The sequence below is a fragment of the Phyllopteryx taeniolatus genome, chromosome 5 (assembly GCF_024500385.1).
Source record: "Phyllopteryx taeniolatus isolate TA_2022b chromosome 5, UOR_Ptae_1.2, whole genome shotgun sequence".
Taxonomy (NCBI): Eukaryota; Metazoa; Chordata; class Actinopteri; order Syngnathiformes; family Syngnathidae; genus Phyllopteryx; species Phyllopteryx taeniolatus.
This window is the reverse complement of record NC_084506.1, coordinates 6,069,373-6,094,290: the sequence shown is the minus strand read 5'-3', so window position 1 is coordinate 6,094,290 and position 24,918 is coordinate 6,069,373. Positions and strand designations below refer to the sequence as shown.

Genomic DNA, 24,918 nt, shown 5'->3' with positions numbered 1-24,918 from the left:
GATGAAATCAAAAGTCCAGTTAAATAGTGAAATGTTATTAAATCCATTTTAAAAAGAAACACATTCTTGCCATATTAGAATTGCAATAAATAATTAAAAATTGCATCAAATAAAAAGGTCATGAAATACATACATTGTTTTAAAAAAAGTATTTTATATTAATCAATTACATTATATTTGAATTAGTTAATTCATATTTTCATTTCATTAATTTCATTTTGGTACCCCCAAAAACATCCATAATAAAATAAAAGGCTATTTAATAAAAAATAAGAGCTAGTAAACATGTTAAAAAACAATATTAAATAATACAAAAGAAATCCAACAAATAATTCGCCATTCCGATTCAATAATGTGAAAATTCAATTGAGTTAAAAGTTAATGAACTATATAAATCACTCATAAAAGAAAGGATTACTGAATAGGTTCAAAACAAAATCTTAATCATTTCACAATTTGGTTAATTTTAATAGCTAAATTAAAAGTGAAGTCAACTTTTAATGAGCTCAGTTCAATAATTATACATTTAATTATCTGATTGATTGGTTTGGTATACATTTCATTTTGACACACAAAAAAAACAAAAAACTCAGATGTATCTGTCAATTTTGTGCCATCATTTAATTGAGGAAGAAGAAAAAAACGGAAACTAAATGCAAAGTTACGGTGAACGCTTTTATTGTGAAAAGATGAGATGGATTTAGAAAATAAATTCCTGCGTGCGGCGCACATCTGTTTTGTTCCACTCTGCTGCTTCAAACTTTGCAAAGAACAAAGTCCAGCCAGGACCCTCCCCCACCCAGCCAAAAACAAACAAACCCAAAAATGTCCCGCTCATGTGGCGCGGCAGCATAAGTGGCAGCAGCGGCGCAGGAAGTTTTTGAAAAAGCCCAAAATGTCCCGCTCATGTGGCGCGGCAGCATAAGTGGCAGCAGCGGCGCAGGAAGTTTTTGAAAAAGCGTCGGAACTCAGCGTTGAACACGGTGTAGATGACGGGATTGAGCGCGCTGTTGACGTAACCCAGCCACGTGGCCACGCTCATGGCGGCGGGCGGGATATCGCACGTCCGGCAGCGGGCGCGCACGATGTGCAGCACGAAGAACGGCGTCCAGCACAGCAAGAACACACCTGAGGACGAACAGCTCACAGTCACACGGAAATATCACATCCGTACATCACATCAGCATCGCCGTGTGTGAGAAACAATTGCTTTCGACACAAGAGTTTTGGTGGTGTCATGCGATCTAAAGTAACTAGTATTGCGTTGGTCTGACACAATGACAACTGTGCAAATAATGCCGAGTCCTCAAGCCCGTAAGCGGCCAGTTGCACTTCTGTTTGGAACAACGATGGTGGTTTTGTTAGCCCGTCTATGGCATCCCTATTATGACTTAGTATTAAGCTAAAAGGACTAAGCTATCTGGTTGTTTTAAATACATATTGGGTAATTCTTTTTTTTCTTTTTTTTTTTTTTTAATTATGTTTCATTTGACAGTAAATTTCAGCTGGGAGTGGCAATCAAAAGTTTGAAGCACTCACACAAACGTTTGCTAAATTGTAACAGCTTTGCATTGCCAAAATCCTGTAAATAGGGTCACCCGTAACCAGAATTAATGAACTGCAAATAAAATATGAAGTTGTCATAGTCTTCAATAAATATTCATGTATTTTTTGAGTATTTATTTATTTCATGGTAGGTTTCTATTTGAATGTCAGGGGAGTTTCTGAGTATTTCACACTGGCCTTTGCATTTGAGCGGCTTTTACGCGCTAATTGGCTTTCGGGATTAAGGCGCTGCGCGATTAGCCGCTGCGTGCCAAAGGGAAGCGCTCCTACGCATTAGCGCCGGCGCTGACTGCTTGCTCTTAATGGGCGCACTTTTTCCCCGTGATTTCTCTCTGCACTTGAACACCCGTCCCGCCTCTTTTACGGCTCTGATACGAGCTGGAAAACTGACTTCGTCCCGGCCATTCTGCGCCGGTGCCATTTACACGGCAACGCGTAAAAAAGACAGCAAAATCGATAAAGTGCGGGAAACTTGTCTTTTACAGTCAGTGCGAAAGGGGCTTTATACGCAAGCGCCACGCCGCGTTTGTTACGGATCTGGTACGACCGCCGAAGGTGGAAAATTGACTGTCCCTTTACAGGCAGCGTGAAACGAGCTTGACACGCAAAGGTGGAATTTTGCTGAGTTAACTTTGTCGGTCCGTTCTGTGTTGGTGCCATTTACGAAGAACGAAGAAAGTGGCATCGAAAAAAAAACACAGCAACGCCTGAAAAAGGCGGGCTATTTAGTCGTTAGCGTATTGGTCCTCACCTACGACGACAGGCAGCACCTTCATGGCCTTCCTCTCGCGGCTGTTGATCTTCGCTCTGCTCCTCCGCCGAGGCTCAGGGGTGAACTTCATCTGGGCGAAGCTCGCGGTGGGGCCGGCGTCGGCCTCCCGCTCGATGACGGGCGGCAGAAGCGGCGGCAGCCCGGCCAGAGGCGGGAGCGAGGCGGCGGCGGCGGCGTTGGCCTCCCGCAGCTTGCGGCAGGCCTGGATGCTGCTCCTCAGCTTGGCCTTGCGCGCCTCCTCCCAGCGCCGCAAGCCGCGGAACATTCCGCAGTAGAGCAGCAGCATGACGGGACACGGGATGAAGAAGGAGCACACGGACGAGTACAGGACGTAGTCGGCGTTCTCCAGCTTGCACTCGCCGGGGCGGCGGCCCGCCACCTCGTTGACGCCCAGCATGACGGGAGAGGCCACCGCCAAGGCCAGGACCCACGTGGCCGACAGGAGGACGGACTGCCGCATGTCCACGTGCTTCCGGTTGTAGTTGAGCGGGATCAGCACCGCGATGAACCTGCAATCCGTGCAAACCGTCAAAAAGGAAAACTCGAGACTTGATATTTTGTTTTGCCCAAGGGGCAAGGGAAGGCCGGGGCTCTTTTTTTTTTAAAGCAGCAAAATAAGGCATCATTTCTTTGTAATATTGCCAAAGCACGAGATACGTTGCAAAACGTCTTGCAAAAGTGCATTCGAAGGCAAGATGGGTGTCATCTTGTCAAAGAGCAAGTGCCCGGATTCAAACCCCGAACCTCGGAACTGGGAGGCGACCGTGCTGCCCTCCGTCTGTTTTCCCGCCTCCTTAAATCCATCAAATCCCCCGAAAAGCCTGCGATTGTTCTCGTTCGTCGTCATTAGCCGGCCGGCCGCCGTCCTAATCAAATTTGCTGGCAAATGCAGTAAGCGCATCGCATTTATTTGCGGCGCTTTTCGGAGGTTTTGGTCCGCGAGCGCCATCCTTCAACGTGGCACGTATCGCATCGAGCGCTCGCTTTGCTGTTACGGGAAAAACACGACAGCTTTGTGGCCTCAAAGCAGATTTCGGATGCTGTGCGGGGCGGGGGCCATTTTGCCGCCTCCCACCAGCGGCTAACGAGCAGTCTGCTTTGGAACGCCGCTTCATGACGCATTCCAGAAAGTCACAATGAGCTTCAAATTCAATGCTGAGTCAAATGTTGCTGTTTTGGCTAGCAACGGCGTTTAGATAGGCTCAGTTGTTAAAAATAATAATAATAATGATAATAAAAAAAACAATCGACGATAAATTGATGTGATTAATTGTTCTCAAATTTGTAGTGGAACTGTGTCAGGCTTCAGGCTACGCCCCGTTTGCATTTTCCAGCTAATAAATCACAACTATAGTCATCTGCAAGGCTTCTGTTGCGCAATTTATTGAGCTCTGTCAGCTCAATAAATTGCAATAAATATATTCTCATTTACATTTGTACGTACGTGCGTTAAACACAGGGCAAATTCCTGCCTAATTTCCACCTAAGTTAAAAGTAAAAATGTGTTATAAAAAATTGTAATCAAAGTTATAGACATATATATTAAAAAAATATTTCACTCAGATTGTGTGCAGTGAATCTATAAAACGAGTTTCACTTTTTGTAATTAAACTACATAACTACATTACTGTGTTGTACTTGTACATGAAGGAGACGGTCACAATTGTTCAGTACGCCGCAGTAACATTGGTCGTTTTTCACACAGACTAAATATCATATGCCCGTTATTGTTATATTGTCTGTGCATGTGTTTCTAGTCCATTTTATATCAAATACATCACAGCACCATAACATTTTGAGAGAAAATATCTATTTTTTTAGACTGAATTTCTTTTTAAACAACCTAGTCGAGTGTAGAAAACAAAGTTCTTGGTTGCAATGAAATATAGCCCGCCTATTGCGTTTTGCATTGTCTGTTAGCATTAAGCTAAACGGCCTTGTTAGCTGAAGCAATGTAGTTGTTTTAAATACGCAACGTGTAATTCTCTTTGTTTTACGTTTAGCTTGACAAACGGGAGCGGCAATAAACGACGAGGGACGTATCTCGCAAAATGGCGTCCGTCCGTACCTGTCCACGCTGATGGCGCACAGGTTGAAGATGGAGGCGGTGCACAGCATGACGTCCATGCTCATCAGACCGTCGCACACGCCCGTGCTCAGCGTCCACACGCCGTCCTGGAACTGGAACACGCGCACACACGGTCAGTCATATGCAACACACACACCAAATAAATTTTTTTTTAAAAAGACAGCATTACAAGGGATGGAACCCCATAAAAAAATCGGCTGCAGTATTATGTTTTTTTTTTTTTTTTTGAGTAAACAAAAACATGACGGAATGGAAAAAGCAGACTGAATGAGAGATTTTTCATTTTGCATTTGTGATCAGTGCGTAAAATTGAACATTTTATGTTTGATTTAAAAACAAACAAACAAAAGAAAAAACGAATAACACACACTTGCACATGCCTTTAATAAGCGCACTAATAATATTTTAGCACATGATTCTAAATTCCGTGCTCAAGATGACTTTTGCTCAATAATTACAACAATGACAGCCTTGAACACTAAATTGACTAACTCGATTGGATTTCATCCGCAAGAGAACTTTCAGTTTAAACGTCACCAAAAGATATTAGCAACAGCATGTAACAAATGCAAAAAATTCAAAACTGTCCAAAATCTCTCTTTTTTTTTTTTTTAAACACGAACCCTTGTTCTGTATCAAAGCCTTTGGCTGCTATCAGTGGAACAACAAACTAGAAGTATGCAAATCTACCAAAATAAATCAACTACAATAAAATATGTCTTTTTACACTTGTCCAGTTGTTAAAATGTCACTTCAAACATTTTATGACACGGTAGGAGGAAACAACTCCACATTTCACAAGATTTGTTTGAAGAATTCAGACTTAATTTCTCTGGAATATTTTTTAAAATTTTCAAAATATTTTTTAACATAAGAATAAATCCAGAAACTTTTTCATAGCTTTCTTTCTTTTTTTTATATTTTCTAATATATATATTAAAAAAAAAATTATATATATATATATATATATATATATATTACAAAATCAGCAGGGTGGCTGACTGGTTAGCACATAATAATTTAAAACATTATTCAAAAATGAAAATAAATCTGATAGAATTTGGGGTGGATTAATTCAAAAACATTATTATGACAGAAATATGCCATAAAAATCTGGGAAATAATGTAAAATATAAATTTTAAAAAGATATTTTTAATTCAGACAGACTAAAATCTTTAAAAAATAAAATAAAGAACAGACTGAATTTCTAAGTCAAATTAGCAAAATAATTTGGGTAAAGAAAATTATCATGTAAAACAACAGGAAAAAACAAAAACAAAAACAAAAAATAAGAATGTTTTGGGGAAATTAAAATAAAATAAAATGTTCAAACATAAAAAGAATTATTGCAGAATAATGGAGAGAATTTTAAAAATGTTTCATTTACACACATCCTTCTGCCCCCAAAAAAAAAATGTAAATGTTCATAAGTTAATTTACTATTAATAGTAAAAACCAAAAATTCAGACTCATTTTGGGGGATAATATTGTTTGTTCAAATGCAAAATAATGAAAAGCCCATCTTAAAGTCCCGCTAAACTTGTCTTTTTGACCATATTTGCCATCCCTTATTATAAAAATGATGTTCCTGTCGACTGTTGTGTTGAATCGTGGCCTGCGCAGTTACATAACGCTTTCACGGACTGCGCCAGGACTGATTGCAAACGACAATTATGAGTAAAGTGACCTCCGAGTAGACGAAGAGCGGCAGCACGAGCACGGCCAGCAGCAGGTCGGACACCGCCAGGCTGACGATGAAGTAGTTGGTGGTGGTCTTGAGGGCTTTCTCGGTCAGCACGCTGACGCACACCAGCGCGTTGCCGCCGACGATCACCACGATGAGCAGCACGCCCAGCACCAGAGCCGCCACGTTGTGGCCCTGCACCGCAGAAGAAGAAGAAGAAGAAGGAGGGGGAGGAGACCCCCCAGGGCTGACGGCGTTCTCCGTCACCTCCATCCTCTCCCCCTGCACCACCTCCGCCCCCCCTCTGCCGCGTCCACCCGGGCTCTCATGAAGGACGGCGCCGGTGAAAAAGGGCTCCGAAGCCTTCTTATCTCATGCAAAACCAAACTAAAAGCGTTCTTGACGAGCCACCGGTGCTGTCGAAAAGGAACATTGCCACGAAGAAAAGTTGAAAAGAAAGCTCCAGAAAGACCCGCCTCAGTGTGCGGTGAGTGTCCGGCGGAGGGTCCGCTCAGCTCGGGCGTTTACTTCCGAGTCGCCCGCCAGGCCCCCGAGGCCGAATTAGCCGATTAAAGCCGCTTACGAGCCGCGCGTCACCGCCGTGTCCTTCCGCCCCTCGGCGCCTCCCCCGACCTCTCCGACCCTCGTCCTCGGACACGCGCACGCATGCGCACTCGCAGTGCGGAGGAGGAGAGAGGCCGCACCAACAAAAAGCTGCTCATGTCACATGCGTCGTAATGGACTTAATAAGCTCCATTTGAACATGAATTCATTTTTAGTCATCTGCAGACTACAAAGAAAATACGCAACGCACACACACCGGCCTTTGTAAACTGCCGTTCGTCAGAAGTAGACCGAGAACTCTTGTCTGTCTGATGCTTAAATGTTACCAAGTTGTGCATGGAAATGCGCCTGGCGTCGCTTTCTTTGGAGTTTCAAGTTGCGCGACTATTAGCGGCCCTGTCGCCTTTTTTGACATGTCAGCAAGGGAGTTGTGCGACTATTTGCGCCCGTGTCTCGTTGCAGTTTAAAGCGTTACCGAGGGAATCAGTCTTTCATTAACAAAGTAACCTTACTAAGGGACTTGTGCGTCTGTTAGCGGCTGTCGCCTTTTCGACGTCTAAAACAATGCTAGCGAGGGAGTTGCGTGACGAAATACGCCTTTGTGGTTTTCTTTGTAATTTAAATTGAAATCATTTATGGAATTGAATATCTATATGCACCTGTGTGTTTTTCTTTGGGTGTTTGAAGTCATGTTACTGTGTCTCTTCCTCTGATGGCGAAGGCACACACGGTTACGAGAATCCCCGCTTTAGCATTAGCATTCCTAGTCCACAGAAGGCTAGCATGCGAAACCCAAGACGCATCCATTAAATCGACGGTCTTCTTTGTTTCGCGCCACCCGTAGTCACGTCACCATCAGGATGATTTTCTAACGCTATGTTCCCGCCTTCCGTCGTCCTGCTAGCCGTCAATGCTCTCGCCAGCGTGGCGCTAACTGGGCAAACGTTTTCTCCCGGAGATACGATTTGACCAATAATCACAGTTTGAAAGGAAAATACTAACGGTTAGAAATTTTATAATGGATTATGTGCATTATAAAGCATTGAGATGTGTGATCACATTCGAGTTCTGCTAAAAAAAAAAAAAGTTGTTTTTGTTTTGATTATATTTGGGATTTTATTACACCAGAGCAACAATAGCAAGGGCATAACCCTATTAAATTAAGACTATCAAAATATGTTCACATCATAGCATGTGCAGTCCATGCACACAAACAGCAACCAGCCATGTGTGTAAAAAAAAAAAAAATAAATAAAAATGTTTTTTTAACAAAGCGCTGGCCCTTTAAGGCTGGCCGACGTAATGGCGACCACGCGACGTCATCGCTCCAGGCCGCCATCGCCGAGTAGGAAGTGAGGTCTCAGCAGGTCCAGGATTGGCCCACGAGGGGCCCCGGCCAAGCAGTGGGCTTCGTCGGCCTTCAGGCCGCGAGAGCGAAGCGTCGCCAGGGCGTCGCCGAAACTTTGGCGCCCGCCGTGCGCCGTCAACACCGAAACGCTGACGGGACTATCCAGGACGCCGAAACGACCCCGCATGGCGCCCAGCTGGGACCAGAAGCGCTGTCGAGGGTGTCCAAAACACGACGCAACGTTAGTGGGTTTGCATGTAGCCAAGGGGTGGGCAAAGTATGTCCTGTGGGCCACATACTGGTCCGCTATGTTCTTTAATCCGGCCCACCTAGAATTTACATCTTCAAGAAACTTGTAAAAAAAACATTTTATTTATTCATCCAAATTTTCCTCCACAATTGGTTAATGTACATTTACTATTTTTAATGTACACAGTATGCATCTCATTATACTGTATAGTTTTTAATTTGGAATGGAGAGTAAAATCAACAATTGCGCATTTTTCATTGTATTACATATGTTGCCGTATTAACTAAAATAATTTGAAGTAATGCAATCAAGTCTTTTTACTCTTGACTTAATGATTCGTTAAAACAACTTAAAAATGAGTACCGAAATAGAATAAAATAGAAAACAGTTCTAAAAGATTAAATGCAAATGTTTTGTACTTACAACTATAATCCATAACTTTTTTTTTTTTTGTTTACGAAAAAAAAAAAGTAATTTTCACTCAAGCCACTATAAGAGTAGTTGACAGAATGCTGATTAAGATTATTAGCTTCTGACACGTCTATATCATATTTAGTGTCTATCCGATACATTCTCACGCTGGTGCACTTGGTGGCGCTTTAAAATGACGTAGCGGAAATAACGTATTGTACCTACGAACGGGCACGCCCATATATGGACCGTGCGCAGGTCGACTGAGCTATAGAGAAAGGAGAAAGCAAGCGGGGATGGAAAGGAAGACGGGGAGGCCAGACAAGCAATTAGCCTACGTCATATCAAGCGATGAAGGCCCTTGTTGTAATGTTAAATTTCAGCGTTAGGGGGCGCCAGAAATCGCGGATGATAGCTTTTCAATTAAATGCAACTTAACTGTACTCTACACATGAACACTGTAACATTACGCAGTTTGAAATTTAAATTGGTCATTGTTTAATGTACCACTAGGGGGAGCCAATGTACCACACTTGTAAATACTTTAAAAAAAGAAACAATTTGACATTTTGTACATTAAACTTTTTTTTAAAACATCTTTACTGATTTTTGTAACAGTAAAATACCGCTATTATGAGTTTTTTATTACTAATTACTCTTTTTATATATACATTCATTCATTCATTCATTTCCTGTACCGCTTCTCCTCACGCGGGTCGCGGGCGCACTGGAGCCTATCCCAGCTATCTTCGGGCGAGAGGCGGGGCACACCCTGAACCGGTCGCCAGCCAATCGCAGGGCACATAGAAACAAACAACCATTCGCTCTCACATTCACACCTACGGGCAATTTAGAGTCTTCAATCAACCTACCGTGCATGTTTTTGGGATGTGGTTGGTACCTGCGCTGCTGGCGTGGGGTTGGCAGGTGTCGTGATGATGTCACCGCCGCACAACAAAACTCTGAGCTGCTCCGACGAGCTCGACCAAGTTTGACGGCCCAACAGCGCCGACAGAACACCTGGAAGAACAATTGTCACTGAACTGTGGGAACTGAACCCACGCTGACCGCACCAAAGTCAGGCGAGTGTACCACTACACCAACACTGACTTCCATTTTAAACATGTTTTTAAAAAATATTTTTCAGTGAATTGAAAACCGTTCTGGAAAAAAACCCAAATGAATTTTATTATTATTTTATTTTATTTTAGGTAGAGAACCCTCGTTTTAAGACTGTTGGGTTTACATTTTAAGTAGTCAAATTTACCTGTTCTAACAGCAAATCATCTTACTTAAATCAAAGTAATATATTCCTCAAGAGTTGGGAGTCATTTTGACACTATCTCCAGTGGTCCTCTGGCGCCACCAGCAGGACAACGCACCTCTTTGCCACGCCTGCGACGCTTCCTCTGGCTCTGCGGACAGGAAGAGCTGCACTCGATTTTCAAGTAAACTCTCCACAAAGTCTTCCCGACCCGAAAAGCAGAAGCGGCTCACTTCCAGACCTGGAAGTGGAACACATCCACACAAGAAGTCAACAACAACAACAACGATGAAGGTTCATAATTGTATTTTTAGCGGCTTCCAAGGTTGAAAGCGCATCCTCGCTGATGTGCCCTGCTTACACTAACAAAAAGCAGTCAGTATCGACAACTTAGCGATTTGTCGCTATATTTATCAACTTTTGCCAACCCTCTAGCAACTGGAATCGTATTTTTGTGAAAACAATCTTATTTTTCAGCTACATAGTGAATAAGTCTACACACCCCGGTTCAAATACTTTTTTTTTTTTCGTGACAAAGCTAAATCACTTTAAAAAAATAAAAAATAATCCACTATTAACATGACCTATAACCTGCTAAAAAAAATTTACTTGAGGGAATGTAAACAACTGAGATCATGTGGTTGCACAAGTCTCCACACCCTCTTATAAATTGGGATGTAGTTGAATGGCAGTCAGCACAAATTTAAAATGCCTAGGCCTGTGCTGCAAGATGCATCTACAGAAATGTTAAACTCCTATTAGAACAGCTGAAGTTTATCTTGGGTTCAGCAGGCACTTTAAACGGTGGCAGGTGTGCACCGACTCCCAACTAACATGTTTGAAAGTGATTAGTTAATTTCTGAACACAACCACATCCCAATTATGAGGGTGTGCAGACTTTTGCAACCAACCAAATTATCTCAGTTGTTAATTTTTCCTTACTGTTTTCCATTTTGATCAATTGAGTTGTAGCGGTTATTCGCCAAATTAAAGTTGTGAAATGATTTATCTTGGTCTCATTTTTGAGTAACAGAAAAAACCTGGCATGTGACAGGGGTGTGCAGAGTATTTATACCCACGACGTCTGAGGCCTACCATGATGTTTGGTGCTGCTGACGATGCGAGCGCTCTGCCGCCGACGCCCGTCAGTGGTGACGAGAAGCACGTCAAAAAGCAACGACTCTGCAGAATTCGCAGCCACCAGACGCCGATTCGCATTCTGCATCGCCTTAAAAAATTTTTTTTTTTTTAAAAACAGGGAAAGACTTTTTTTCCAAATTTTTTTTTCCACATTTTTTTGCAGCCTGTAAAATTTGTAACCCTTCTTGTTTCTACTTGAACCTGCAGCAGCGGGAAGGCCACGCCCACACCGTGCACCTCGCCGTCGTCAGTATCCTCCAACACGGCCGAGCACGAGATGGCCACCACCAGTGCTTGCTCGGGATCTTTCTGTACAAAAAAAATAAATAAAAAAATAGAATAAAAAATTTGTGATGACAATTTATGATTTGAAAGCACAAATTTTTTTTTAATTTTTTTTTAAAATCGTAGGCTGAGCAAGTTGCCATTTTCGTGGCTTTGATATATTTTTATTTTTGTTATTTTATTTTATCCTATTTTTGTGACAATTTCTGAATTATTAAGTAAATATGTGAATACTTGTAAAATATTGTAGTTGGAAAAAATAACGCATACTATTTCATCTGAAATGTAAAAAATGTTTTGATTCCCTAAATAACATTTTTAGTTAAATATGTATTCTTTTTAGATAGAAAAAAATAATTTCAAAGCACAAAAAGGGAAATGTGGATCTTTTTAGGCAGTTTCAGGATTATTAGTTTTAAGATGTAGTACATTTATAGTATAATTCAATTATTTGTTTAAAGAAATTATGTAATGATCACAATAATTTTTATAGCGCCTTTCAAGGGACTTGAGGACGCTTGATTATAATTGAGGGGGTCAAAATGTATCTAAATTAAATTGATAATTTTTTTTTAATTACGGGGTCATTCAAATGTGTGAATATGGGAAATGAAGTCAAACAGCCGGACATCATTTAACGAAAACAAATGAGTTACACAATTCATCAACCTTAACAAGTATCATGGTGACTAAAATTAACGCCTATTTGTTATAATCGCATGCATAATACTTCGATTCAGATTTGTCAAGATGTAGAAAGTGTGATGTATAGAAAAAAACGACACAAAGACAAAAATGATGTTTTTGTTACATGTAGTTTGGTCAAATGAAGCGTTGTTGTTTTAATCCTTTTGAGTTTCTTGCCTGCTTCACGTCAACGTTCGCGACGGTGGAGACCATCTCCGCCTCCGTGCTGACTCTTTGTCGGCGAAGGCAGGTTTAAAAAGAAAAGAAAAGAAAAGGGAAAAAACGTTGTCGCCTGAAACCACCAAGTTGTACTTAAAACAAGAAAGTTGTCGAAAAAGTTGCTCCGACACAGAAAAGTTCACTTCCGCCTTTGCTTTCCACCTGGTCTTCTTCATCATAGTCATTGGCGTGTGACAATTACGTTGGATGTTCACCACTGCCACCTTTAGGCCGACAAAAAAAACTGTCATTTAAAAAAATCCCAATTTATTTTTAAATCCAGAACTCATAAATTACATATCATTTCACGTTACCATAGGTAAAACAAAATAGAGCTCTTGTGAGCTCTTCAAGAACGTTACGTCATGACGTCACCGCGCGTTTCAGAGCGTAGCCACGCCTCCGAGGTGGCGTGTTGGTTGACAGCTAAACTTGTCAAACGAGTTTTTTTTTTTTTTTTTTTTTTTTTTTTTTGCTCTTCCTCGCTAACTTCTTCCGCGACGGAATGCTACCTCGGACGAAGGTTTAGCCGAATGGAGAGCGTCCTGGTCGGATTGGAGCCTCGTCGGAGCTTCGCTACGGAGATTTGAAACCAACAAGTGTGTTTTGAAGAGGCAGCTTGTTCGCCTTGCTGCAACATTCTTCACTACAGGTGTGTCCGAGCTGAACGAGCTCGAACGTGATTGGCTGTCTGTCACCTTTAGCGGCCACAATATTAGGCACACTTTTGCTCATGTTTTGATTTACACTGTCAGGGAGAAACGGAGTAAAGTTTGTTATTGTGCAACTGAGGGTCAAAATATTAGGAATTGTGACAACTACAAGCACAAGAATAAACACATGGTCATGGCAGTATACCGCCTTTGCTAACATTTAGTTTGCAAAAAGCCATTAGAAGACCCTAAGCCAATGACAACAATCAACCATTAGATGCGCATACATTTTAAAAAGGGTAACACACTTATAATGGAGGCTATGCTGTCAAAACACAAAATATATGGATATAGCAAAGGATCCGGCAGAGAACCCTGTGGAACGCCTGACAGCAAACATGACATTTAGCGACAAAACTCTTATCACTTGGCGCCATTGCTTCAGTCTCTCTCTCAATTAAACAATTTTCCTGTCCCCTGCAGCACCCCCTGTCAGTCACTTCCAGGTAGACAGTGGGTGGAGGGGTGTTCCACAAGACCCGAACATGCGGCGGCGTCTGGACCGGATCCGGAATTGGAGCCACAGGCGCGATGACATCATGGAGCTGTCGGAGTCGCCCAACACGTCAGACGTGGAATACAGTGAGGAGGTGCCAAATGGAACGCGCAGCTCACACGACTATGCTAACGTTAGGAGCGTGTCAATAGATGGAGTATGGGAGTGAACCCTGTGGCACCCCGCAGAAATCGGGCATTTCAAATCTCATTTCTTTTTGTTGCTGTACAACAAAAAAGCATGTATCTCCAAATCGTTTTTTTTTAAATCCATTTTTTAAATAAATATTCTTAAAAAAAATACTTTCAGATTTGAAAAAACAATTTCTTTGGAAATAAAACTTTTTCTGTATTTTAGATAAGAATAAAAATAAAGTATATATTCACTTTTTTAAATCACTATTTTGGCACATTTTTGTCCAACAATGTTTTTCTAATCAAAAAAAAAATCAATTTTTTTCAAATATTAAATAATGGCGGTTGAAAAAAAAACACTTTTTTCATATTAAACTTATGTTTGTTGTACTATTATGCCCCCCCCACCCCTTTTGTCCTAATGTTTTTTGTTTTGTTTGTTTGTTTTTACAATCCAAAAACTACAAAGTGTGTCTAAATTGTTTGGTTTGTGTTTCAGATGAAAATTAAATACAATTTGGACCAACTTGCTTTTTGCGAAACAAACATCTATATATATATATATATATATATATATATTATTTTTTTTTATTTACATTTTTTTAAGTTTGCTATGATTTGACTCGGCACGGTTCATTCAGGTTGTTTCAGGAAGTCTGTCTGCATCTCAAGATGAACCCAAAACAGATCTGAACGAGGTGAAAGGACACCTGGAGATCACCTTGTTAGAGAAACACTTCTTACGTGAGTATTTACTGAGTGTTTGTTTATTTATTTGGCTGTGTCATGTGACTCTGATCGCGTCACCATCCAGAGGAGGAGCTCAAGAAACTCAGAGAGGAAGAAAATGGCGTAGAAGCGCTACGACAGGAGCTGGAACGGGAACGTTGCAGGAACATCGAGCTGGAACAAAAGCTCAATGACATCATCGATGTCAGGTGAGGAACAGACTTATTGCACATCCACATTTCTCTCTCTAGAAAGGACCCTAAAACGGCCACTTTCAAACAAAGCGGCAGACTTCCTGTATCTTTTTGGGTATGCCTTTTTTTGTAGTCTACTCATGATAAACATACCTTCCAAAATTCATGATGTAAAGTAAAACTGTCTCCAGGGCTCATTTTTCAAAAAAGTTTCTTTTCAGTCATGGCTTTTTGAGACTTTTTTGTGGCTCTACCCATGATAGACATGTCTACCAAATTTCATGTTGCATCATCAAACTACCTTCGGGGGGCAGAATATTTGTTTTCCCGTTATTTTGACAGACTCGACGAGTTGCCGTCCAGCGATCCGAAAGCCCCGCCCCCTCGTGACGCCACCACCACGGGAAATGAGGACGCGTACAGTCGCTTTCAAAGATGGCTTTACGACCACCTGGGCGTCGACTTTGATGACTTCCACACGCAGCCTGCAGAAGAGGCGCCCGCGCCGGACGAGCCGCTCAGTGCCAGGAGGTGAGCCGCCGACATTCCCGTGCTCACAAGTGATTCCTATTTCGTATTCGCATTTATTTCACTTTCACTCCTCCACAGGCTGACGGAAAACATGAGGCGGCTCAGTGAGTCACTTTGACTTTCTATGCAATTTTTCTGCTCATTGTTGCAACAACTAAAGCGAGAGTGCTGACGACAACACATTTATCATCCCAAACTCATTTTGCACTAAAAACTGTTATATATATTTTTTTTATTGAAAAGTAGTGCAGTAAAAATATTTTTCCTTAACATGAAGAATAATCGTGACTAATAATCATGATTACAGTATTGATAAAAATTAGTTTGGCCATAATCGTGCAGCCCTACACTGAACCTACCAAAAGAAAGAGGAGACACTTTTCTTTCACCATAAAAACAAACTTGGTTTCTAGCTTTTTCCGTTATTTAGTACAAACCCAATTCCAGTGAAGTTGGGACGTTGTGTTAAACATAAATAAAAACAGAATACAATGATTAGCAAATCAACTTGAAACTCTACTATGCAAAGCAAAAGCCATTTATCAACAACACCCAGAAACGCCGCCGGCTTCTCTGGGCCCGAGGTCATCTAAGATGGACTGACGCAAAATGGAAAAGTGTTCTGTGGTCCGATGAGTCCGCATTTCAAATTGTTTTTGGAAATTGTGGACGTCGTGTCCTCTGGGCCAAAGAGGAAAAGAACCATCCGGACCGTTATGGACGCAAAGTTCAAAAGCCAGCATCTGTGATGGTATGGGGCTGTGTTAGTGCCAACGGCATGGGTAACTTACACATCTGTGACGGCACCATTAATGCCGAAAGGTACATACAGGTTTTGGAGAAACATATGCTGCCATCCAAGCTACGTCTTTTTCATGGACCCCCCCTGCTTATTTCAGCAAGACATTGCCAAACCACATTCTGCACATGTTACAACTGCGTGGCTTCGTAGTAAAAGAGTGCGGTTACTCGACTGGCCTGCCTGCAGTCCAGACCTGTCTCCCATTGAAAATGTGTGGCGCATTATGAAGCGTAAAATACGACAACGATAGACCCCGGACAGTTGAATAGCTGAAGCTGTACATCGAGCAAGAATGGGAAATAATTCCACCTACAAAGCTTCAACAATTAGTGTCCTCAGTTCCCAAACGTTTATTGGATGTTGTTAAAAGAAAAGGTGATGTAACACAGTGGTAAACATGAACTTGTCCCAGCTTTTTTGGAACGTGTTGCAGCCATAACATTCTAAGTTCATGATTATTTGCTAAAAACAATAAAATTTATCAGTTTGAACATTAAATATCTTTTCTTTGGAGTGTATTCAATTAAATATAGGTCGAACAGGATTTGCGAATCATTGTATTCTGTTTTAATTTATGTTTAACACAACGTCCCAACTTCATTGGGATTGGGGTTTGTAATAATCATGGGTTGGTTTCACCAAAAACATCAGTTTCTGACCAAAATGTGGAGAAAAAGGAGCAAAAGAAATGTCAAGCAGAACAGTGACTTTAATGCTATATATATATATATATATATATATATATATATATATTAGATTTTGTGACACCTCAAATGGAAAAGCAACAGAAGGAAAACAGAGAAGGGGCGTGTTGGCATTCCTCCCCCTCGTAATCGACGTGACAAGCCGAGATTCAGGGCCCAATCTTTGTCGTCTACTCTAAACCTGTGCTGATCTCAAATCCAAAGCGATGCAATGCCGCCACCTACTGGGATCTGTTGGTCGTTATAGCAGTTTCCAAACCTGAAATCAATGACTTCATTTGAGGAGCAAACTTCTCATTTTCAGGAACAATTTTTTTGCAGGTTAATCCCACAGGGACCTGAAGCAAGGATTTTATTCAACAATAAAAATGTCAATATAACGGGGGAGTTGAATGTAGGGCTGCAGCTAACAAATATTTGTCATTCTAGCTATTAAGTGTCCGACTGAAAATTCTACCCAATAATCGAGTAATTATGAATACATAAAAGAGTAATTATGAATACATAAGAGAAAATAAGACCTTTCACTTAAAAGCAGAGGACCAATTGGCCGACAATTTTTAATTTCTTCAGTTCACATTGTGCACAGCAGCAAATAGTATTTTCTTGTCTAGAAACATTTTCAGTGGGGCAATTATAGACCTAAATAGAACTACATTTCAGTTTAAACTTTTGTCGCATTTGTATCAAAAACATAAGGCATTAATTAAAAAAAGGCATCAACAGCATTTAGCAACTTGAGCAACTATCATTCTAGCATGTGACATAATACAGGCCGTGTGTTAATGAGTTTAGGAATAGGAATAAGACAAATATTCTTTAGTTTTGGAAGCGTCCAAAGTCAAATGAAGACACCTCGAGAGGAAACGCAAATATTTCCTTTATGTGACTTGACCAAAACCTTCCTCTGTCTCTGATGGGGGAACGATGTTGCTTTGTATTATCGAAGAAACTTAAAAATCTGTGTTTGGATGAGGTGCCAAATGCAAATGTTGCCTCGCCATTTGCAAAGTGAAAGCTTTGGAATTTCCCCGCCGATCCGGGCGAGGCCTTCTGCCGCGCCAACCGGTTGAAGAACCAACTTGACCGGTGTATACATCGGTGACAGTGAAGGAATTCAGCATCTTTGAACGGAGAAATCGTTCCAAACCAAGCGGTTTCTTGCTTCCACAGTAGTAATATTCTTGAGTCTGTGTTGTGTTTTGCAGAGAGAGGAATGCGGCCCATCACCAGCTTCCTGCGGGACCTCTCGGCCTTGTCCAGCTGGTACTCCGTCTACACCACGGCCATCGCCTTCACCGTGAGAGGCTGAACGCTAACTTGTGGATGCTAAATGCTAACGATGCTAATTGATGAATGCTAACTGTTAGCCTATGTGTGTGTGTGTGTGTGTGTGTGTGTGTGTGTTGTTGACAGGTATACATGTACGCTACGTGGCGGGGCTGGACTATCTCCATGTTTCTGTTCCTGGCCGTCCTGCGCCTCTCTTTGAACTACCTCATTGCCAGGTAAGCCCCGCCCACCCGGTTCTGTCGGCCAATCGCAAGGAGGCAGGCAATGAAACACGAAAGACGTGATGATGACGATGTTCCCGTTAATGCACTGCACTCAGGGGCTGGAGGATTCAGTGGAGCATCGTTCCGGAAGTCTCAGAACCTGTGGTAAGTGCGTGTGTGTGCGTGTGTGTGTGTGTGTGTGTGTTTGTGTGTGCTGGTGACTTTTCGTGTGCATTTGTGTGCTGTTGGTGTACTGTATTTGTATATGTGAATGCCTTTGTGTACGTGTGTATGTTTTTCTAAGTTTGTGTGTGTACAGTACACACAATCATTTTTCTTTTTTTTCCCCATTTTTTTTTCAATTTTATTGGTGATTTATCCCACGATTTTGGAGGGTTTATTTTTTATTTTTTTCCTTCAGTGCAATTGTAATGGGGATCCACTATGTGGTTAGTTCCACTGTACATGAATTGTGTGTGATTTTGTTAGTGTTTGTGGCGTGCCTGATTGTTTGTGTTTCTGAACGTGGGTGGGCGTGTGTGCGTGCGCGCCGCCGCTGACAAGATGATTGACAGGCGTCAGAATGTGCCGTCACGTTCCGTCTTTACAGGAGCCTCCCAGGGAAGACCTGACCGTGTCGGAGAAGTTCCAGCTGGTTCTGCATGTGGCCCAGAGAGCTCAGGTGACGTCACTCCTGTTTCGGTTAACAACCAGAGTTTAACACATCGTGTTTCGCTCTCCTCCCATCGACAGAATATCTTTGGCAGAATGGCCGACATCTTGGAGAAGACAAAGAAGTAAGATTGTCAGCTCGACCATTCTTCTGGTTTTGACTTGGGATAATCGGCCACGTCCCAATTTGTGTGTGTGCGTGTGTGTGTAGTCTCTTCATGTGGGTGGAGCCTCAGTTGACAAAGAAGCTGTACGTGGCTCTGTGGGTGTCCTTCATCGCCTCCTGCCTGCTGCCTTACAAACTGCTGGGATTCATCATTGGTACGAGATCATTTCTATCATTATCCCACACAACATTGTGGAGTCACCATATGTCACTCTTCTGTAATGCAAATTGTAAACATAAACATGGACACACACAACATTGTGGAGCGACACAGTCTAAAGGTCGACTAAATGATGTCACAACATAATGTTAGATCAACTTTAAGACTGCAGATTGGACAGAACAAATAAGTGGTCTTGCTCCCTGGAAAGGTAAACATGGACGCACACAACATTGTGGAGTGACCACATGTAAGAGTCTAAGGTAACACTTGTCATTGTCGCCACATAACATTGGAGCATCTCTAAAACTGAAAATAGGTTGGAACAAAAAAAGTCGCATAGCTTAATGGAACATAAACATGACACAACATGGTGGAGCGACCACAGGTCAGTCCACCTGAACACAAATCGTCATATTTATCTCATCCCGCTTCCCCTCAGGTGTGTTTGTGGGCATCAAGTTCTTTATCATCAACTTCATCTTCAAGAGCTGCCCCAAACTCCGCCAGCGCTACGACACGGCGCACATCGTGTGGACCGGCCTGCCCACGGACCTCCAGAGGAGGGAGCAGGCCAACCCCTCGCCTGGCAGACGGGTCAGTACCCGATCCGTTTTCACCTTGTTTCCCACGTGACAAGAAAGCCGCCTGGTGAAGGGCAATTACAAAGTCAGTGAAAACATTTTTAATATTTTATGTTTTTAAGGCAGCCCTTGTAGGATAATTTTGTCTTTTTGGAAAAAAAATGATATTCAAGCCAGTTTAAAAAATCACATTCCAACCTTGTCATCAAAGTTAAGACTGATTGTTTTACTATTTTAACCGCTCTTAACTTCTTTACATTTGTTTGTGTGGCTTGTTTTTCATCTTAGCTGCCTGAGTGTGAACAGGTGAGTATGTTTTATGTCAATTAGCCATGCGTGCGTGTGTGCGGTAGGAGTTTTAACGTTGTCTTTTTGCGGTCGAGTGAGATCTTCCCGAGTTGGAATCTTAGAAAAGACACACCTCATAAGTTGTATAATCGTAATTAGTTGGAATAATTAATTTACAGTATTGTTCAATTATTTTTTTTTTTGCTTTTGCGGTTCAGGCTCCTGGCAGTGGAGACGATGGAGGAGGAGGAAGTCGATGCTACAGCACCAAGCGAGGAGCCTTCCACGAGGTCTTCAATGTACCCGAGAGAGAGCGCCCCCTAGCGGGTAAACTGAGAGGCTCAAGTTGAACGTCAGCGGCGATTTGAACATGCCGTTCTCCACGGCCAGTCTTCTTTTCTCACGATCACGACACATACTTTTGACTACCTTCCGCGACACATACTCATAATCGACTTGAAAAGCCAAGATTCACCGATTAATCTTGATATTCTACTCAAAAGCTGTGCTGATCTCAAATCCAGAGCGAGGCCACGCCGCCATCTACTGGCGTCTGTTAGCCATTACAGTGGTTTACAAGCCTGAATTGCACTGATAAGCTGGGCGAGAAAAACTGACTTGACTAATATATACCGCTGTGGCAGTAAATGTTCGGATTCCAGTTGACGAATAGAAAACGGCAGTGAATGAGTTAACATTCCATCTCATTGCGTGACTACATTCAGCATTCTTTCGCCATGGATACAGCTAGCCGGAGAATGGCCGCCACATCCCACACAATGCAATGCCAAAGCCAAGTTGCATTGTGGGATGTGGCAGCCCTGAAGTGTGTTTTCACTTATTCTACAGTATTTAGTTTAGCCCAACACTGAAAAAAAATAAGGTGAATATAACTTTATTCCTATTTATTTCAATGACAAACATTAGCTTGATTTGCGAACATTTCAGGTTGCGAGCATGGAAGAAATAAAATTTGTAACCTGATTTCACTATGTTATTTAAAAAAAAAAATTTGTTTTTTTTTGTGTAGTATGCGAGAACGGTTGGCGCTGCTGTCTCATCAACCGTGACAAGAAGACGCCCGCAGACTACATCCGGAACGGCGTCCTCTACGTCACTGACAAGTAAGCCGTCGTACTTAATAAGTACCGCCTCAAAATAATTTGGAGTCTAAAAAACAGAGGATTAGGATTTTGCATGTTTGTACGTGGTCAGTACTACATATTGCTTTCAATTTCTTGTAAAATGAGATTTGTTTCACTAGTTCAATTCAGTTCAAATGAAATTTACTACAGAGTGAAATATTTCATTATTATTTAATTTTAAATAGAGTCTAACCTGGATTTAACGGACTAATAGGGGGGAGGGGTCGTCCGTTGAAGCCGTTTGTCTGTTTATTTGAAGGACTTTTTTCGCGGCCTAAAAACACCCAGTACGCTCCAAAATGATTGTGAATAAATGTAAAACAGATTGTTTGCAAAGTTAGTTGACTTCGACTTACCTGTCAACCACAGGTGTCCAACTCAAGGCCCGGGGCCTCATGCGGCCCCCGCCTCATTATTTTATGTGGCCTGCAAAAGCAAATAGTTTGTGTCAACCTCCACGATTCTTGCTAACATCTGTAGGAAAAAAAAATCTAGCGGTCCCATACAGCAAGTCAGGGGCGCTGCGAGCTTAAATGGCGCCCTGTGCGAGACCCCTCGATGATTTCAGCTTGTAGCGCCACCTGTTGATTTGGCACGCTCGTGGCCTGTGATCCAAACTGATGTCCTCGTCGTCCCCCTCCCCCTCTTCAGCTACTTGTGCTTCGAGTGTTCCCGCTCATCTTCGTCCAAGAGGGACAAAGTCATCAAACTGCTGGACATCACAGAAATGCAGAAGGTCCTCGCTCCTCTTTTACTCAATTTCTTTTTTTCTTCTTCGCAAAAGATATTTTGTCTTCAAGGCATCTTCTTCCCCTCCCAGTACAAAGTGTTGTCCATGTTACCCGGCTTTGGGATGGGCATCTCCATAGCGACGCCATTCACTCAGAAGGTGAGAAGCGCAAATGCACGGGGTGGGCAAACTATGGCCCGCGCCCCACATAAGCACAATGGCCCACCAAGCATTTACATTAATAATAGTCTTGTGTTATTTATTGCATTAATTGAGTCATTTTCCCCCTAAAATCAGTTATTTAAAATGTATTTTTCCATTAATTTATCTCATTAAATAATTTATCAATTGCTTTATTGTAAATAATACAAATTATTTGAATTACTTCAATCAAAAATGAAATGCATTCAAATTTTCAAATTGTAGTATTTATAATTAAATTATAACCACTTATTTCATTTAAAATATTCATAGAATGTCTATGTACAAAAAATATTTTATTTTTATTTTTTTTAAATTATTTAAAATCATAAAACTTTATTGGACTTATTTTAAATATTTACATTTTGTTATATGTAAAATAAAGTAAAAGAAGAATCATTTTTATTGTCAAGAACACGGAATTTGTTCTCTGTATTTTACCCATCACAGTGAACACAGCTAACACATACAGTGGGTACGGAAAGTATTCAGACCCCCTTAAATTTTTCCACTCTTTGTTATATTGCAGCCATTTGCTAAAATCATTTAATTTCTCCCCCCCCCCCCATTAATGTACACACAGCACCCCGTATTGACAGAAAAAAACTGAATTGTTGAAATTTTTGCAGATTTATTAAAAAAGAAAAACTGAAATATCACACAGCCGTAAGTATTCAGACCCTTTGCTGAGTATTTAGTAGAAGCACCCTTTTGAGCTAATACAGCCATGAGTCTATTTGGGAATGATACAACAAGTTTTTCACACCTGGATTTGAGGATCCTCTACCATTCCTCCTTGCAGATTCTCTCCAGTTCTGTCAGGTGGTGAATGTTGGTGGACAGCCATTTTGAGGTCTTTCCAGAGATGCTCAATTGGGTTTAAGTCAGGGCTCTGGCGGGGCCATTCAAGAACAGTCACGGAGTTGTTCTGAAGTCACTCCTTCGTTATTTTAGCTGTGTGCTTAGGGTCATTGTCTTGTTGGAAGGTGAACCTTCGGCCCAGTCTGAGGTCCTGAGCACTCTGAAGAAGGTTTTTGTCCAGGATATCCCTGTACTTGGCCACATTCATCTTTCCTTCCATTGCAACCGGTCGTTAAATATATGAGCGTCACAGCAAAGGGTCTGAATACTTATGGCTGTTTGTCTTTTTGAATAAAACAGCAAACATTTCAACAATTCTTCAATTTCAAAAACAAATTCTGTCAATATGGGGTTCTGTCTGTACATTGAGGAAAAGAAATGAAATAAAATGATTTTAGCAAAGTGCTGCAATTTAAAAATTTAAGAGGGTCTGATTACTTTCCGTACCCACTGTACACTTGTTAGTGGAACACACTGGAGCGGAGGGCAGAGGTTCAGCGCCCGGGGAGCAGTCGGGGGTATCGGTGTCTTGCTCAAAGACACCACAAGCGCGAGTGAGGGGGATGTTGCTGGTGATGGATGGTCCGTTGCGGCGTCCTCTCGAGCTCTGTCAAGCTGCCAGGTGTTTTTTGTTTTTGCGCGCGTTCTTTCTGCCGCTCAGTGTCTTGAGCCGGGGTCCCCGTGGGTGCAGGCGATGAGCTTCACCGCTGGGCCACGGCTGCCCCATTACTTGTCAGGAATACGTCAATAATAATAATAATAATAATAATAACAACATACATGAAAAATTGACATGTACATTTTTCACATTTTTATTGTATTAAATAATTGGTGTATGAATTTGAATTTGAATAATTATTAAATTGATTAAAAGATTTATTGTAAATGATAAAATCATTGTTTTTAAATCAATAGAAATTTTAATTAAAAAAAATCTATTTTCTCATTTTCAAATTATCCTATTTCCATTTCATGTTATCAAACTAACCAATTATTTAATTACAAAAATGTTACAGGTAACATTTTATTTTACTTTCATATTTTTATTTTCAAATTGTGTTCCAAGGTTTTTAGATTAAGATTAATTATAAAACAACATCATTTGAATTACAAGGAATTATATTAAAAACACAGATTTCATATACATTTAATACATTTTATTTTTATGTTAACCACAAAATGTATTTTATATATAGTAATACAATTTAAATTCATATACATTTAATACATTTTATTTTTATGTTAACCACAAAATGTATTTTATATATAGCAATACAATTTAAAAATGAGTGAATTATTTCATCAAAATAAATGATTTTTCATATATTACATACACATTTTAATTATTATAATTTATTGCTTTATTGCCTTGTGTTCAAATGTGCCCACCACTGCTCTAATGCATTCATAAATACATGAATAAATGGCGCTTTTTTCTTTGGTCGCTCAGCCGATGGTGTTTGGAGCCATGACCAACAGGGACGAAGTCTTCGACGCCATCTCAGCCCAGCGCAGTCAGGTTGTTGCCATGGAGATGGCCGCCAGCCCTGAGACCTCATAAGTCGTCTTCTTCCTCTTCCAAACACGCTAAAATGTGCTGTGTTCATTGAATATCAAACAAAACAAAAAAAGGTACTTTGTGGGACACAAAAGTCGTGTATCAATGTTACGCTCTTTTACAGCCTTTAAACTTCTTATTCTCCTTTTGATGTAATGTTTTTACTGCGGCTTGTCTCCACCATAATTTGCCTTTTTGTCTCTCCTCGAGTCTTTTAAGTCTATTTAAGTCTTCTTGGTTTTTTTTGTAATATTGTGTGGTTGTACAAATGGTGTAAAATTTGTTAAAATGAAATGTATTTTTATAAGTACAATGGATCTTTTGAACACTTGGCTGCCTGTTTTTTTGGGGGGTGTAGTACCACTTCTGCCCTGTTGGTGAATGTTATCAGAAGAGAGAGAGCCAGATGTTTCGCATCTGGAGTTGCGAAAGAAAATTTCTGTATTATCTTTTTCTTTGCCTTTTTCACTGGAT

At 41.1% G+C, this 24,918-nt stretch overlaps 2 protein-coding genes across 6 annotated transcripts; one reads left to right on the top strand and one right to left on the bottom strand.

Moving 5' to 3' along the window:
- Window positions 1-596: 596 nt before the first annotated feature.
- Window positions 597-12,930, bottom strand: LOC133477664 (D(4) dopamine receptor-like). 3 transcript variants are annotated; one of them, XM_061772661.1, is made up of 10 exons: window positions 12,793-12,930; window positions 12,239-12,504; window positions 11,285-11,398; window positions 11,045-11,177; window positions 10,068-10,190; window positions 9,587-9,705; window positions 6,116-6,307; window positions 4,407-4,519; window positions 2,318-2,847; window positions 597-1,128 (listed from the first exon to the last, which is right to left on the bottom strand). In XM_061772661.1, the coding sequence occupies exons 2-10, from the start codon at window positions 12,272-12,274 to the stop codon at window positions 905-907; spliced, it is 1,584 nt and encodes a 527-aa protein (XP_061628645.1). In that variant the 5' UTR covers window positions 12,275-12,504; window positions 12,793-12,930; the 3' UTR covers window positions 597-904. The 3 variants fall into 3 exon arrangements, with proteins under 3 accessions (XP_061628645.1, XP_061628647.1, XP_061628646.1); XM_061772663.1 differs by lacking the exon at window positions 12,793-12,930 and having other exon boundaries at window positions 11,291-11,398; window positions 12,186-12,631; XM_061772662.1 differs by lacking the exon at window positions 12,793-12,930 and having other exon boundaries at window positions 11,291-11,398; window positions 12,239-12,631.
- Window positions 12,798-24,776, top strand: LOC133477663 (GRAM domain-containing protein 4-like). Of its 3 annotated transcripts, XM_061772657.1 has the most exons (19): window positions 12,798-12,932; window positions 13,417-13,583; window positions 14,265-14,367; window positions 14,438-14,561; window positions 14,889-15,077; window positions 15,156-15,181; window positions 17,792-17,883; window positions 18,000-18,091; window positions 18,196-18,244; window positions 18,690-18,761; window positions 18,833-18,876; window positions 18,963-19,072; window positions 19,520-19,674; window positions 19,950-19,967; window positions 20,168-20,276; window positions 20,980-21,073; window positions 21,746-21,830; window positions 21,915-21,983; window positions 24,337-24,776. In XM_061772657.1, exons 2-19 carry the CDS (start codon window positions 13,479-13,481, stop codon window positions 24,445-24,447), a joined length of 1,647 nt encoding a protein of 548 aa, XP_061628641.1. In that variant the 5' UTR covers window positions 12,798-12,932; window positions 13,417-13,478; the 3' UTR covers window positions 24,448-24,776. The 3 variants fall into 3 exon arrangements, with proteins under 3 accessions (XP_061628641.1, XP_061628643.1, XP_061628644.1); XM_061772659.1 differs by lacking the exon at window positions 19,950-19,967; XM_061772660.1 differs by lacking the exon at window positions 21,746-21,830 and having other exon boundaries at window positions 21,879-21,983.
- Window positions 24,777-24,918: the final 142 nt, after the last annotated feature.

Excerpts from the sequence above, each read along its gene's own strand:
- LOC133477664 (XM_061772661.1), bottom strand. The coding sequence starts at position 12,274 with ATGGTCTCCACCGTCGCGAACGTTGACGTGAAGCAG. Across the intron at positions 4,520-6,115 it reads CGCTCTTCGTCTACTCGGAG|TTCCAGGACGGCGTGTGGAC; the intron begins GTCACTTTACTC and ends CGCGTGTTCCAG. Across the intron at positions 2,848-4,406 it reads TGCGCCATCAGCGTGGACAG|GTTCATCGCGGTGCTGATCC; the intron begins GTACGGACGGAC and ends CACGGATTGCAG.
- LOC133477663 (XM_061772657.1), top strand. The coding sequence starts at position 13,479 with ATGCGGCGGCGTCTGGACCGGATCCGGAATTGGAGCCACAGGCGCGAT. Across the intron at positions 18,245-18,689 it reads CGGAAGTCTCAGAACCTGTG|GAGCCTCCCAGGGAAGACCT; the intron begins GTAAGTGCGTGT and ends CCGTCTTTACAG. Across the intron at positions 19,073-19,519 it reads ACTGCTGGGATTCATCATTG|GTGTGTTTGTGGGCATCAAG; the intron begins GTACGAGATCAT and ends GCTTCCCCTCAG.